General features: G+C 42.0%; 1 protein-coding gene across 2 annotated transcripts; it reads right to left on the bottom strand.

Moving 5' to 3' along the window:
* Positions 1 to 3,744: 3,744 nt before the first annotated feature.
* On the bottom strand, positions 3,745 to 16,239 carry TSN (translin). Of its 2 annotated transcripts, XM_017947965.2 has the most exons (6): positions 15,434 to 16,239; positions 13,944 to 14,037; positions 12,468 to 12,564; positions 9,444 to 9,559; positions 7,888 to 7,967; positions 3,745 to 6,100 (listed from the first exon to the last, which is right to left on the bottom strand). In XM_017947965.2, the coding sequence occupies exons 1-6, from the start codon at positions 15,497 to 15,499 to the stop codon at positions 5,867 to 5,869; spliced, it is 687 nt and encodes a 228-aa protein (XP_017803454.1). In that variant the 5' UTR covers positions 15,500 to 16,239; the 3' UTR covers positions 3,745 to 5,866. The 2 variants fall into 2 exon arrangements, with proteins under 2 accessions (XP_017803454.1, XP_021779175.1); XM_021923483.2 differs by lacking the exon at positions 7,888 to 7,967.
* Positions 16,240 to 16,612: the final 373 nt, after the last annotated feature.

The raw sequence follows: 16,612 nt of genomic DNA on the forward strand, positions 1-16,612 counted from the left end.
TGGATACGTTTCCACATTGGTGTCAATTATTCCGCCCAACCAAAATGACCTTCTCCTAGTGCCATGCTTGTCTAAATCTCACCTCTTTTGGTGGTGGCTCACGCCTATAATCCCAGCACTTTGGGAGGCCAAGGCAGGTGGATCACCTGAGGTCAGGAGTTCGAGACCAGTCTGGGCAACGTGGTGAAACTCCATCTCTACTAAAAATACAAAACTTAGCTTGGTGTAGTGACACGCGCCTGTAGTCCCAGCTACTCAGGAGGCTGAGGCAAGAGAATTGCTTGGACCCAGGAGGCAGAGGTTGCAGTGAGCCGAGATTGTGCCACTGCACTCCAGCCTGGGCAACAGAGCAAGACTCTGTCTCAAAAAGACAAAAAAAAAAAAAAAAAAAGTCACCTCCTTCATGACCTAGTTCAAGCAGCAGCTCCTAAACTATAGCAATTATTCACAAGTTATTTAGAAATTAACTACTGTGCCTATGACATCTTGTCTGTTATTGTCTTGAATTTAAACTCCTAGTAGGCAACCCTGATATATTGCTGGTGGGAATTTAAAATAGTGCAGCCACTTTGGAAACAGATTGGCAGTTTCTTAAAAAACTAAACATAAACTTACCATTTTTACCACAGATTCCTAGGTACCTATCCAAAAGAAATAAACTCACATTCACACACAGACTTGCATGCCAATGTTCAGAGCAGCATTATTCATAATAGCCAAAAAAATGGAAACTTAAATGTGTCACCATGTGATGAATGTATAGATAAAATGTGGAATATCTCGCCAGACTCACGCCTGCAATCCCAGAACTTCAGGAGGCCAAGGCAGGCAGACCACCTGAGGTCAGGAGTTCAAGACCAGCCTGGTCAACACGGCAAAGCCAGCCTGGCCAACACGGCAAAACTAGCCTGGCCAAGATGGCGAAACCCTGTCTCTACTAAAAATACAAAAATTAGCTGGGCGTGGTGGCACACACCTGTAATCCCAGCTATTCGGGAGGTTGACACAGGAGAATCGCTTGAACCCGGGAGGCGGAGGTTGCAGTGAGCCAAGATCGTGCCACTGCACTCTGGCCTGGGTGACAGAGCAAGACTCCATCTCAAAAAAAAAAAAAGATGGAATATCCAAACAATGGAATACTACTTAGCAATAAAAAGGAACAAACTAACATATGTTATGAACCTTAACAACATTATGCTAAGTGAAAAGACACAAGATCATTTACTGTAGGAGTCCACTTCTATGAAATATCCAGAAAAGGCAAATTTAGAGATGAAAATTAGTGTCACCTAGGGCTGGCAGTAGGAGCAGGGATATTTTGGAGAGATTAAAAAAAGTTCTAAAACTGATTTATGGTGATGCTTCCACCACATGGTAAATTAAATCACTGATTCGTATACTTGATATGGGTCAATTTTATGTGTGAATGTATTTCAATAAAGCTGTTAAAATAAATCATAGTAGGCACTCAAATATTAGTTGAATATTTAACCTCTTACCTATTTAATATCTTTTCTCACCACCTCCTCCCCTGCAACTAGACCTAAACATCTTGAGGGTGAGGACCAAGTCTATTTATTTTCATGCTTATTTTTAAGACAAACCACACTTAGCCCAAAGTTAAACATACGCTTTGTGCTCTTAACTATTTGTGGATTTGATGTTTGCCTTGTCAGGCTATGAAGGGATGCCATGCAAGAGCATCCAGGAAGAAATGGTCTGTTAGAATGTCGAGGCAGAATAACTGGGTTCTGAATAGCAGCTCTTTCATTTCATAGCTATGAATTCACAGCCAGTTAACTGCCCTCTCTAAGCCAAGTCTAAAATAAGGAAAATAGTAGTAGCTACCTCACAGAGTTGTTACAAGGACAAAATGAGGTAACTAAACAAAATGTTTAGCCCAGCACATGGAACATGTAGAGCTCACTGAATATTGGCTTAAAATGTAACACAAATCCAACGCAAATGCACACACACCAGAGAACTCTGTCAAACAGGAGAGGGGTCCTGGGGCATCTTCTCTCCCTCCCAAGCCAATTGGTGTTTATGTGTATATGGAAATATTACTACTGTATATTTAACAAATTGAACCAAACATCCCCCAAAACTTCAATATTTGTCTATCCATCCTCTCATCCTACAAGACAGGCTTTCACTTCCTGAGCCCCTTGTGGTTTAGCAGGGTCACATGTCTAGCTCTAAACAATGAATTGAGGGTGGGTGTGGTGGTTCATGCCTGTAATCCCAACACACTGGGAGGCCAAAGTGGGAGGATCACTTGAGCTCAGGAGTTTGAGACCAGCCTGGGCAAGATAGTGAAACCCTGTCTCTATAAAAAATTTTAAAAATTAGGCAGGCATGGTAGCATGCACCTGTAATCCCAGCTATTAATACTAGGGAGGCTGAAGTGGGAGGATCACTTGAGCCCAGATTGCACTAATGCACTCCAACCCTGGTAACAGAGCCAGACTATCTCCAAAAAAAAAATAATAATTGTCAGAGTGACCAGATCATGTATTTGTGCAAGACACTCCACAGCTCCTTCCCTCTCCCTCTAAAACTAGCAATGGTCCAGTTAGTGGCTGCTCTGTCACCCTACATAAGGACAACGTGGAACAGATCTCCAGCTAAGCTGCAATGGAGAGGGACGCGAGTGAGAAATAAACCTTGTTCTTTGCCTGTGAGCTCTGGTGGTGTTCCCACAGGATAACCTAACCTAACCTGACAGATGAGTCATGGAGCTCCCAGGCTGTAGATTATTTTAAATCCCTCACCCAAAAACCTAAGATCCTTTATTCCCTGGCTTCTGAAACAAGCCACTCTTCCCATTCTGTTAGCCTCTCTGACCATTTCTCCACTTCCTCGTGGACTCCATTTCCTCTGCCTACCTTAAGCCATGCTATTAACCAAGAATTCGTCCGCAGCTTGTGACTCTTCTCATTGTAAACGCTCTCCAGGGAGATCTTACCCACCTTTGATGTATCCACCTGGCTGCTCCAGTGTCATAAACCCAACACATCCAAAAGCAAATGCATCAGCTGCCCAGCCCGCTCCAGACACGCGATCTTCCTACACTCCTCACCTCAGTGAATGGCACCAAACCTGGGCCAGAAACCCGGCAGCGATGCTAGATTCCTCCCCTTCCCGTCTCGTCTCGTCCCACTACCCGCACCCAGCCCACTCATTCAACCAACCAGTCCTGGAAATTTTACCGCCTTTAAATGTTTGTTATTGTTGTTGTTGTCCAGGGGAAGGGACACTGTTTATTTTTGCTTGTTTGTTTGATGCTTATTACAGTAGATACTAAAAAAAAAAAACAAATTCAGGCTCAGGGAAAGTCTTATTTTGGTGTCAGCCCTGACTGTGATGCTCTATCTGAAAAGGAGGACAAACAGTTTAATCCAGACCGAGAAACAAGCAAACTTTAATTTCTGAGTACACAATTATGAAACTATGCCAGTAGCAACCTGCATGTTTGTCTCATCTCTTTAGCCACTTAAGGTCTCAAAACACTGTCAAAGCTTTCCTTCTCTATTAAACTCCCTTAAGCATTGCCCATATTATTATTCAAGTTTAAGACACGGCAAATATCCCCACGTGTATATGGCTGGTTATCTTCTTATAAATGAATCCGTAAGACAGTGTCTCCTAATTCGTCTCTATTTTCTCTAACCTGCTTGATTTTCTACAATTGAAAAAAGTAATTCTGGTATACTCACACCAGAGCCCAGGTTTCTCAACATCTTCAGTCAAATGACTTTTAATTCCCCAATCAAGGTATAACACACAAATGTTATCTGCGCTTTACAATATAGAACTCTGAGCGGCTAGTGTCTTTTGGTTACTGTAACCATTACACAGCAGTATGTGCTTGTCACCCCGGTCTTCTTTAGCCTCAAAAAATATTCAGAATTTGTTATGCACATGGGAGATTTCTTACAGCAGCACACTCACTTACAAAAAGACCAAAAAATTTTTATTGCTTTACAACAAGCCAGCAACAAACACAACTGAGTAAGTATAAACATGACACTTCTAAATCCTCAAATGGAATTCCAAGACCAGAGTGTGCTTCTCCAATTAAATTGCATTTGTTAAAACTGAAATCCACAACTTCTGGCAAGTACTTCAATATTCTCAAGCAGAATCAATACTTAAAGAGGTTAAAAAAAAAAAAACCTATTATCAAACTTACTGCCTTATGTGTGATGATCTAATTTAAAAGTCTTTCATGCTTGATCCTGGCAGTGCTATTAATGCACATTTTAAGTGACCATCATGGGCACTTTTAAGAACCTAACTTCACAAAAGAGCTGTCAAGAAAATTGTTCTAAAATCCCAATGCACAGTAACTCATGCCTCATTTCAACTGCTTTTCTCGTGATGAAAAAATGTAGTCAGCCTTTAACTTGTACTGATAAAAGCTGTGAAGAGTATGCCAAATAGCCCCTCATACAAACAGGAAGCCCAAATTGTTGATCAGGTTGATCAGGCCAGAAAAGGTGACACTTTTAGATACTTTGTATTATTCTGGAAAGCACTTTCCTTTCAGTGAGTGCAAAGTAACTATGGATTAAGTCACCATTTTAATCATCTCAATTTGATAGCAAGAGTTTCCTAGCACATACTCTTAGTACTACCTGAAAATTGAAGACCACCAACAGTATTTACATGACTTGCCCCAAACTGTACATTTAAAACCTGACAGTCACCAACAACCTGAAATTTCTTACTCTAAAACATATTACCAAATCCCACTGATTTATTTTGTGTGTGCTTTCATGTTTTTATATAGAGATGGAGTCTCACTTCGTCGCCCAGGCTGGTCTTAAACTCCTGAGCTCAAGCAATCCCCCTGCCTCGGCCTCCCAGTGTGCTGGGATTACAGGTGTGAGCCACCACGCCCGGCCTGATTTATTTATAATTCACTATTTTATCTTTCTTCCAGACAAAGCAAAGCATTTTTCTCTAACAACATAATAGTCAGGATTTTGCTTATTAACTTATGTGGGTGGTTTTATACTCCCAGATCAAATGATCTAGCTGACTACTAGAAAAAAGGTTTCATAGTTTAGGAATATATCATATCACGTGTTAGTTCCAAATGTACGTGAAGACAATTTTTAATTGCTGCAACAGCAGAATATTAAGGCAACATGAGAAAGCAGAGGTGTTTTAAAACACTAAGCCCTACTCCCTGCATGGTGGAGAACCAAATGATGTCACTAAATCCCTTAATACAAAAACTTTCCAGAATAATCTGCTGAGCTTGACTTTGCAGTTTAATCTTGTATATTTTGATGGCAGTGAGAGAGAACCTGGGGCTATAATTCCCTTGGCAAAAGAATTCAACATCTGATTTACTCACAATGCTTAAAATAAGGAAGGGAAAATATAAAATAAGTTTTCCTTGCTTGGCAACCATCTTTTTAATTATCTATTTTAATACTGTATCCAGGCTATGCCTGGGTGTGGATGGCTAACTCGCATATAGAAAATATCAAGCATCACATCTGGAAGAATCACAAACGAGACAATGAACTTCTCAATCAGTACATCAACAGTCAAGGTAAGCAAGAAAAGGACTTTACCAAGAAACTAACATTTACACTTTTTGACGGAACTGAAATACACTGAATTACAGAGCAAATTCACTGAAACAACAAAGAAAATTCTGTCCATGTAAAGGCTATTATTTTTTACCCCCAAAAAAGTGTTTCAATTCTGATACTCACACCACAACTGGTTAAGAAAATAAAGCGCAGTGTTTAGCAACTGGGCATCCTAACTACCGTAAGAGGCACTCTGTGCTCACCCCTTCCTGGCAACCGCTGAGGTCAGCAAGGCCAGGAGCAAGGAGAGCCTCCTATTTTTCAACACAAGCTGCTGCCGTCTCCTTGTTGAAGCCCCGGATGGAGAGATCATAGACCACCTCCTCTACTTTCTTCACGTCGTATTTCAATCCGTCGTAGCGCTTCCTCAGGGAGTCATTTTTCAGGTTGAGAAGGCGGAAGCCGGAATCCAGCTCGTTGATGAAGGTGGAGATGTGGAGGGGTCGGGAGTAGTCTCCAGCAGTCACGCTGTTGACAGACAGCCTTGACTGTACCAGGAAAGAGAAATCAGGGGCTTGTTACAACATGCTGCTCCTCAGTGCATCTTCTTCTGAATCAAAGCCACAAGAACCGCAGGTCTAGACAGCTATGCTCATGTTCTATCTCAGGGCACATGCAAGTACAGACAAGACAGGAGCTTCTCCGAAAAGAATCCCACTGAAAATGAGACCATTTCTGCCAAGTGAAATGTAATATTACTAACATCTAAAATTTCTCTAATTTCTTAAACTGGCTATTGCATCATAAAGTGTTACATTACATACACAAGCATCTTTACAGCTCATCTGCTTTCATAACGAAGAAATAAACCACAAAGTAATCACAGCAGCTCCACTATCTCTTCCAACCTTGGCCAAATGATCACATTTCTAGAGCCCACCTACTAAGCTGCAACTCTAATCACCTAGAATCAAGTAAAGCAGACTTGGGATAAGAATCTAAAATTACGTCAGTGTAACCCTATCTTGAAGGAGAACTAAGATTGATTTCAAGACCCAACTCAAGACTCCCCTTCTCAGTGTCAGTATACAACCCCTCACTGCTCCATTTGACTGGCTTTTAAAAACATATTAAAATAATAAAAAAAGATTCCCCTTTCTGTAAATCCTCTCCACTTTCCCAGGTTTACCTACACCACCCCTTTAGTGCATTCTCAACATACGGGTTTTTTTTGTCTCACATAAAGATTTTGTTGTTGTTGCTGCTGCTGTTGTTTTTAATATAAATCAAGAAGGGGTCTTGTTTTGTTGCTTAGGCTGGTGTGGAACTCCTGACCTCAAGGGATCCTCCCACCTGGGCCTCCAAACCTGCCAGGATTACAAGTGTAAGCCACCGCACCTGGCCCCAACATGTATGGTCCTAAAGACACCTTCCACTTAACAACTAATACTAACAAGATGCTTCATGTTCACTGGTCAGGTGTCTCGAAAAAGCCAGACAAGTGGTACAGCCTGTAAGTGGACCCCATTATCCATTCTCACCATCTTCCTCAGGTTTTCAATGCACACATACCCACTCCAACAGACTCCATTTCTGCCTCCCCTGCAGGCAAGGCACCAGAATGTTAATAGAAGTTGTGTGTACAACTTGAAAGAAATGTCCTCAAAGCGAGAGGGCATATCCTTTTCCGTATTTCCTCCTACTGCTGGCTAGAGTGAAGATGTGACTAGAGCAACAGTTCTGGAACGTAAGAAAGAAGCTGAAGCTAGAAGAACCTAGGGCAGGGCCAAAGATCAAGGAATCATCAGACCAGCCCTGGACTGCTTTCCTCTGGAACAAGGACAAGCAAACTTTTTCTTAACGAGCCAGAAGTAAATATTTTCACCTCTGCAGACTGGCACAGTCTCTACCACAACTACTCAATTTTGCTACTGACAGTTTTTTTTTTCTTTAGACTTTTACAAGGCAATTTCCCTAGATAGTGATTAAACGAATAAAGAATAAGAATAACTTATATGGTTATATAGACAAATGAGTCTCCAAAACAATTACATGAATTAACAGTTACCAGGAATAGATGTTTTGCCACTACCCTAAAAGGAAGAGGTCTTATCTGTTGAAAATTCTTAACTCAGTAAGTATGCACTCATCATTTGATCTGGCTTTTCTCTGATGCTTAGGAAACTGTAACACATACAGTGCCAGTCAGTGACTACCTGGTGACTGAGAGATGGCTTAGAAAAGAATTAAGACGTTCTGAATTTTGGTACCCATTTTAAAAACTGACAGTGAAGCAGAAAGATCAAAAAAGCAACCAGCAAGTTACTGAGCTTACCAGTTCACTGGCAAGAATTAGAACTCCTGAGAGATAATCTTCTACATCCAGATGAAAACCTTTCTCCCGATCTGGCTCAACTAAAAAACACATGAAAATAAAGTCATGCTGTGAATCCAAGTCAAGCCTCAGAATATAAAAATATACACATAATTTCTCCCAAAGTAAGTGAAGAAAGGATGAATCTTTTAAAAACTGGCTTTTTAATATATTCACACCCTTGGCAACTAAACCTCACTGTGGATTTTTTGAGTTCTTAAGCAAAATTCAATTCAGTCTTCCCTCAAAAAGTAATACTATCAAAAATGGTATCGAGTTGTGTCAGAGAACATACTTCTTGTTAGAAAGTGCATGATAAAGCATTTAAGAAAGGAGTTACGATATTTGCAACTATCAAATGGCTGACAGAGACACACACAAAATGAGAAGATTAAGCAGATGTAGCAAAATGTTAACAAGTGGTAAATCGAAGTGGCGTGTAAACAGGTATTCATTTTACTATTCTTTCCATTTTTCTGTAGGCTTGAAAGTTTTAAAAATTCAATTTTAAAAACTAAAGCAAGTACAAATAAATTTGCCGTTGTTATTTTTAGCTTTTGTTTTTCCAAATATAGTCGGCCCTCTGCACTAACTGTGGATCAAAAATATTTGGGAAAAGGCCATGTGCGGAGGGCTCATGCCTGTAATCCCAACACTTTGGGATGCCAAGGCAGGCGAATCACAAGGTCAGGAGTTCAAGACCAGCCTGGCCAACACAGTGAAACCCCATCTCTACTAAAAAAAATACAAAAAATTGGCTGGGCGTGGTGGCTCACACCTGTAATCCCAGCATTTTGGGAGGCTGAGGCGGGTGGATCACCTGAGGTCAGGAGTTCAAGATCAGCCTGACCAACACGGAAAAACCCCATCTCTACTAAAAATACAAAATTACCCAGGCGTGGTGGTACATGCCTGTAATTCCAGCTACTCAGGAGGCTAAGGTAGGAAAATTGCTTGAACCCAGGAGGTGGAGGTTGTGGTGAGCCGAGATTGTGCCACTGCACTACAGCTGGGCAACAAAAGCAAAACTTCATTTTGGGGGAAAAAAAAAATTAGCTGGGCGTAGTGGCAGGCACCTGTAATCCCAGCTACTCAGGAGGCTGAGGCAGAACTGCTTGAACCTGGGAGGTGGAGGTTGCAGTGAGCTGAGATTATGCCACTGCACTCCAGCCTTGGCGACAGTGAGATTCTATCTCAAAATAAATATATATATATATTTACATAGCACTTACACTGTATTAGATATGTTAAGAAACCTAGAGATGATTTAAAGTACGTGGGAGGATGTGTATAGGTTACATGCAAATACTACACCAGCTATATAAGGGACTTGAACATCCTCAGATTTGGGTATTGGGAGAGCTCTGGAACCCATCAACCTCAGATACCAAGCTACAAGTACAAGTGGTTTCTGGCTAATTCTTATTTGTTTTAAGAAACAAAGTACAACCACCCTTTCCACCAAAAACTAAGCAAGCGTGCCTGATTCTGCAGATCCCACTAATAAAGACACTTACTGCCAAGAATTTCTGTAACCGCTTCTCGAGTCACTAGTGTTTCTGTTTCCAAATACACAACAAATGCTGCCAAGAAGACCAAGCGCTGCAACACAAACCTCCAGTGCTCATGAAATCTGCAGGAAAATAAGCAGTTAGTCTCCAAGGTTAGGGACCTTCAGAAAGACGGGTTTAATATAGTCATGTTCAAACGGTTTAGAAATGGGATCATTTTTCAAATAAAATCTTATCCAAATCCCCAATATGTAAAGAGAAATATGACATTTAGCATAAATTTTACAAGTTGAAATTTATAACAATTATTTAAGTTTAATCAGTGAGAAATATGGTCTAATTCTGATGAGTCTGAAAATTTACGCCCAGTGCGGTGGCTCACGCCTGTAATCCCAGCACTTTGAGAAGCAGAGGCAGGTCGATCACCTGAGGTCAGGAGTTCAAGACCAGCCTGGCCAACATGGTGAAACCCCGTCTCTACTAAAAATACAAAAATTAGCCGTGCGTGGTGGCGTGTGCCCATAGTCCCAGCTACTCGGGAGGCTGAGGCAGGAGAATCGCTTGAACCTGGGAGGCAGAGTTTCCAGTGAGCAAGATCATACCACTATACTCCAACCTAAGCGACAGAGACTCCATCTCAAAAAAAAAAAAAAACAACAACTGAAGGTTACAGATGACAAGAGCAATTGTGCTTTCTAAATTTCATCAGTAAGAACAATGATACTGCTCTGAAAAAAATAAAACTTTGCAACTGATGATTGAAGACAACTGCAGTTACATATCATCCTCAACGTGTTCCTATATTTTCATTTGAGTGCAGGATACCAAGAAAATTCTGATTCACAAAATTACCATTTGCAATCACTAAACAAATGGACTTAAAACAGAACACTGAGCTAGAAGCCTGAAAAAAGAAAAGGAAATTTTACAACCTGTGCATATTTACACAATGCCTCCTGATTTTCAAATGTGGGAATACATTCAAAAACAGGTCTCGACACAATGCAGGTCACACAAACCCTTCTGAAGACCAAATCCAGCCAGAGGGCAGCCTGTGTGTGTGACCTCCAGAGAAGATGGTCTCTAAATACCCCACCCGTTCTACTGTCCTACCTCTCTCTGTGCTTCAGCTGTGACAGCAGCGGTCCCTGACCTTTTCAGCACCAGGGACCAGTTTCGTGTAAGACAATTTTTCCACAGAAGCGGAGCAGATGGTTTCAGGATGAAACTGTTGCACTTCAGATCATCAGGCATTACAGTCTCATAAGGAGCACGCAACCTAGATCTCCTGTGTGCACAGTCCACAACAGGGTTCGCACTACTGTGAGAATCGAATGCTGCCACCAGTCTGACAGGAGGTGGAGCTCAGGCAGTATTGCAAGTGATGGGGAGCAGCTGTAAATACAGATGAAGCTTCACTCGCTCACCCACCCCTCCCCTCCTTCTGTGCATCCCGGTTCCCAACAGGCCACAGACCAGTACCAGTCCGCGGCCTGGGGGTTGGGAACGCCTGCCTTACAGCAAGGATCAGCAGATTTTTTCTGTAAAGGGCCAAGTAGTAAATATTTTAGGCTTTGTGGGCCACTTTCACTGTTATGTATTCTTATCTGGGCGTTTTCCTTTTTTTTTAACAACTCTTGAAAAAACAAAAGCAATTCTTAGCTCCCAGAGGCAACAGCCACTAGTGGTTTATCAATCTCCGCCTTAAAAGAATATTCTCAGGCCGGGCGCGGTGGCTCAAGCCTGTAATCCTAGCACTTTGGGAGGCCGAGACGGGCGGATCACGAGGTCAGAAGATCGAGACCATCCTGGCTAACACGGTGAAACCCCGTCTCTACTAAAAAATACAAAAAACTAGCCGGGCAAGGTGGCGGGCGCCTGTAGTCCCAGCTACTCGGGAGGCTGAGGCAGGAGAATGGCGTAAACCCGGGAGGCGGAGCTTGCAGTGAGCTGAGATCCGGCCACTGCACTCCAGCCCGGGCGACAGAGCCAGACTCCGTCTCAAAAAAAAAAAAAAAGAAAAAAAAAAGAATATTCTCATGAGGTTATACTATCCACCCCTGAAAATATTCATCCTGTTTACTGTTGATATGTATGCCTTACAAGAACATCTTTTTCAGTAAGAAAATTAAAATGAGTAGAAATTCTTGATTCAGATGCAGTTCTTCCCAGTTTAACACCTATGAAACCAGGAGACACTTCACAATCCATGTTTCACAATTTTTTTTTTTTGAGATGGAGTCTCACTCTGTCGTCCAGACTGGAGTGCAATGGCGTGATCTCGGCTCACTGCAATCTCCACCTCCCAGGTTCAAGCGATTCTCCTGCCTCAGCCTCCAAAGTAGCTGGAGTTACAGGCATGAGCCACCATACCGGGCTAATTTTTGTATTTTTAGTAGAGACAGGGTTTTACCATGCTGGCCAGGCTGTCTCAAACTCCTGACCTCAGGTGATCTGCCCGCCTTGGCCTCCCAAAGTGATGGGATTACAGGCGTGAGCCACCACGCCTGGCCCATGTTTCACATTTATGACTGGCAAAATTTTCCTCCCCTACTGGTACATAAAATAATGGTGTATCTTAAAATCAACAGTGTTGACTTTAACAAGAAGACATGGCATAAAATATTAGCTAATTATGTTACTTGGCAGTGAAACTCAAGCTTCAAAATAAAACTCAACTCCATATATATACTGCCACCTAATCTCATTATTTCACTAACTATAGTTCACCCAATTTCACAAGAAACTTTAATACAGCAAAAAGATATTCTCACTTTTGACCCTCATACCACATTTTCTTTTTAATTGTTTTTTCACTGCAAAAGTAATACATGTTCCTTAAGATTCAGAAAGTAAAAAGAAGAAAAAAATAAAATCAATTTTTGTCATGACCATTATCAGTTTAGTTCTTTCTCTTTTTGTTACTTCTACACAGAAGGATGCTTCCCTAGTTGCAAGCAATCATTTAGTATGTATAATTTTTCTTTTTTTTACTTAACATCATAAAATAATGCTGTTTTTCTTACAAACCTGTAATACTGTTCAGCAGGAAATTTGGTCTTCAAAGATGTTAGATGTGTTTTTACTGTACCAAAATGTTCTCGAGCTTTCAAACACCTCTTTGGAACTAATCGCAAAAGATAACCAAATGTAATAATGAAAAACTTACCAAATTTCAAATACAGTTCTTGTTTAATAATCTAAGTAATCTACCTGGAAATTAATAAACTTTTTTTTTTAACCTCACAACTAATGTACACATCTCTGCTTTTCAACCTGGTTCTCAAAAAGTATCATCCCCAGTTTCCCTACTAATTAGCTATACTGAAAAATAAACAACTTGCCAAAAGGGAATATATTAGGAGACACATTGGTAATTGGTTAGGTTGTCATAAATAACGTCATCCTTAAGGAGCTGCACACCAGCTGCTATTCCTGTTCACTCCTCAGAGGATGCGTAAAATTGGATTGCTTCTTCCTCCCATATTTGGCAGAAAAAAGCCTTTACCAAGTATTCACAATCAGGATGACCAACTCCGTATCATTAAGAAAAATGACTTGCCTCTACCACGTGTAAATACATTATTATATCATTCTTATATCTGAAAACATACTTCAGCTCTTTTAGCTGTGCTGTCTATACCTTACAATGAAGGTTCCATGTCTAAACTTGACATATTTTACTTTCATTCAAGAGGCTGACTATAAACACATTAATTTGAGAACATTTTATTCTGTTCATCTCATATTAAAAGGTATTCAATCACTGAAAGACTGGATTCAACTACACACTGGTGCATACACACACATATACACACACACACACAAAAGGGCCAAATAAAAGTCACTAGATAACACAAGAGTTATAAACGCTTGGGCCAGGCGCAGTGGCTCACACCTGTAATCCCAGCACTTTGGGAGGCCGAGGCAGGAGGATCATCTGAGGTCAGGAGTGCAAGACCAGCCTGGTCAATAGAGTGAAACCCCGTCCCTACCAAAAATACAAAAGAAAAAAAAAAAAGTAGCTGGGCGTGATGGCAGGCGCCTGTAATACCAGCTACTCAGGAGGCTGAGGCAGGAGAATCACTTGAACCTGGGAGGCGGAGACTGCAGTGAGCTGAGATGGCGCCACTGCACTCCAGCCTGGGCAACAAGAGCGAAACTCCGTCTCAGGAGAAAAAGTAAATAAATATTAATAAAACCTTTTCCCACTTATCCCGAGAATACTGTGCTAGCAGAAAGCTGCACTTTTTTTTTCTAAACAGGAAATGGGTTAAGCAATTGTAATTATCATCAGTAGAATGCCATCACAATAGAAAACATCTCTATTTAAACCATACTATCTGGTAGAGCAAGAAAAATCAACCAAAATTATCAAATCACCTCCTTCTTCAATTTTTACTCACCATAAAGCATGAGAGCCATTTTTCATTATAAAATGTCTTCTGGATATAAACTCTCTTCTAAATAAGAGACTGATAATTGAGTATAAAACAAAGAACTTACTGTCCTGAAACCCAGCACCCTGATGGACCCCTTGCAGTAGAGTTAAAATCTCTCGAGCTGTTTGTTCTAAACTCTGTACAACTTTTCGGATTTCCTAGAGAGAATTAAAAATAAAAGTCAGATACTCAACAGAATTATTGTCATACACTCACACCAAACACATTAGTTTATGTGATCATAACCCAGTTTGAATCCTGACTTTTTTCCACTTATTTGCTCTGTAAGACTTCAAAAAGTCACTAAAAAGCCTTAGATTCCTCAGGTACTCTTTAAAGGATAATAGCCACCCATTCACCCCAAGGATTCAATTGGGACATTATAATGGATGATGTGTGTGAATGTAACTTGCAGAATGAAGAGTTAAATGCAATACAAGAGTTGGGTATTTACACTTCTTTTTTTTCTTTTTTCTTTTTTTTTTTTTTTGAGACGGAGTCTCATTCTGTCACCCAGGCTGGAGTGCAACGGCGCGATCTCAGCTCACCGCAACCTCCGCCTCCTGAGTTCAACCAATTCTGCTTCAGCCTCCCAAGTAGCTGGGATTACAGGCGTTCGCGACCATGCCCAGTTAATTTTCTTTTGTATTTTTAGCAGAGACAGCGTTTCGCCATGTTGGCCAGGCTGGTCTCAACCTCCTTACCTCAAGTGATCCACCCGCCTCGGCCTCCCAAAATGCTGGAATTACAGGCATGAGGGGCCGCTCTCGGCCTCTAATTCATTTTTAAAATATTCACTGAGCATACTTATGTGTGAGGCACTGTGTAAATACTGGGGAACCGAGCACACAATCCTTTCCCTCTGATGGTTTAACATACAATGGGGGAGAAGATTTTTTTAAAATAATCAACATTACACACATTTTAAAAACTTAAGGTGCTACTAGAAAACATAACAGGAAATAGATCGTTTAGACTGTGACGTCAATGACATAAATACGAGACAATCACGAAAAGAACGGGAAATAAGCAAATTCCAGGAAAAGCGAACAGGCAGGAAGCTATCTAGCGCACTAGAAGAGGTAAAGTGAACATCATACACAAAGACAGAGAGCATAAATGAGATTGACGAGAGACCGTGTGAGCCACAGGAGGGTCTGATTTTTTATCTCGTGTGGGATAGGAAACCATAGGAGAGTTTTAAGCAGGAGATCACATGTGCTTTTAAGACACCAACAAAAATACACGAAACGCTTATTCGCTGAAGACCAGGTGCTAATCGAGCCTTCGATATAAACAAGTGCTGAAAAGAAGGAAAACTGACACAAATGAAGCAGGTAATGCTTAGAAGCTGAGACCCGAACACAGGGAATCAGGACAGAGCGGCAAAATTTGGGGCGGGGGCGGGGAGTGTCCTAACCTAAAGCTAGAGGGGAAGCAACCCACCCTCGGAGGCATCCCCACCGCCCGAGACTGAGCGACAGAGGAGGGTTGGGCGCAGTGGCCCACCTAGGCATGGAAAGGCAAAGGGAATGGGGAAGGGAAGGGGCTCGCCTCTCGGATGTCCTGCTCGGCAGCCAAAAAGCCCTGCAGCTCCACGAAGATCTCGCTCACAGACATGGCGCCGGCTGCACAACAATCAGCCAGTGTAGCAAGGGCGGCCAGGGAAGTGGACGCCGGAGGCAACCAGCGCAATCAATCGCAACGGCCGCCGCTATCGCCGCGTCCCCCCGGTCTTACGCCACGACCGTCGCTGGGGTCCTCCGAGGCCCGCGGCGCGCTGGAGGACGGGCTGTCCGCCGCGCTGCCTGAGGCGCCGTCCGCGAGGCGCGCGTCCAAAGGGCAGAGGAGGGGGAGAGTGGGCGGGGCCTCGGTCTGAGGCCTTCAGACAGGCATCGCCAGAAACAACCTGCGAAGGGGGCCCTCGGAGCACGTGGGCCTGAGGGAGGGCGGGGACGAGCTTGTAGGTGGTGCGGGCGAGCGGGGTTGTTTAGGTTACGTGTGTGTATTTATTTCATACACTACAGCAGTTGGGGGAAAATATTTCACAACGAAAGAGTATGCACAAAAACACAGGTGAAGAAGAATGTAGAGAGAGTGCAGCCTTCGTGAGAAAGTAGGGGGCCAGTGCATTTACATTTCCAAAAAAAGTAAAATAAAAGTAACGTATGTAGGACTGTGAGTAGGGAATGGATTGGGAACGAAAATTTTCTGTGTAAATCTTTTATTTTAATGTCCTCTCTGTATGGCTGTATTACCTATTTTTAAATTAAACGGATTTTTTAAGCGTGGGCGGTGGGTTGTTTATCTTTCCACTCACACCTTGCCCTAATTCCCCTTCCATGCCCTGTAACTGTTTCCCCTTTGTTCTTGAAGAGTTATTTCATACACAAATACTGTGTGTGTGTGTTCTTGAACAGTTATTCCATACCCAAATACAATGTGTGTGTGTTGCACTCTCCAGATGAATTGGAATGATTCTTATCTAAATGATAACTTACTGCTTGCTTTGTGCCTGACGTTATTCTAAACTCTTTATATGAAGGATCATATTTAATTCTCATTATATGAGAAGAATTTCATGTCCATGAAGAAGACAGTAAGACCACTAGCACCTACATTTTAAAAAAATTATCCGCCGGGGGCGGTGGCTCACACGTGTAATCCCAGCACTTTGGGAGGCCGAGGCTGGCAGATCACGAGGTCAGGAGTTCGAGACCAGCCTGATCAATA

This window comes from Papio anubis, chromosome 10, assembly GCF_008728515.1.
Source record: "Papio anubis isolate 15944 chromosome 10, Panubis1.0, whole genome shotgun sequence".
NCBI lineage: Eukaryota > Metazoa > Chordata > Mammalia > Primates > Cercopithecidae > Papio > Papio anubis.

Excerpts from the sequence above, each read along its gene's own strand:
- TSN (XM_017947965.2), bottom strand. The coding sequence starts at position 15,499 with ATGTCTGTGAGCGAGATCTTCGTGGAGCTGCAGGGCTTTTTGGCTGCC. Across the intron at positions 14,038-15,433 it reads CCGAGCAGGACATCCGAGAG|GAAATCCGAAAAGTTGTACA; the intron begins GCGAGCCCCTTC and ends AATTCTCTCTAG. Across the intron at positions 12,565-13,943 it reads GGGTGCTGGGTTTCAGGACA|TTCCAAAGAGGTGTTTGAAA; the intron begins GTAAGTTCTTTG and ends TTTTGCGATTAG.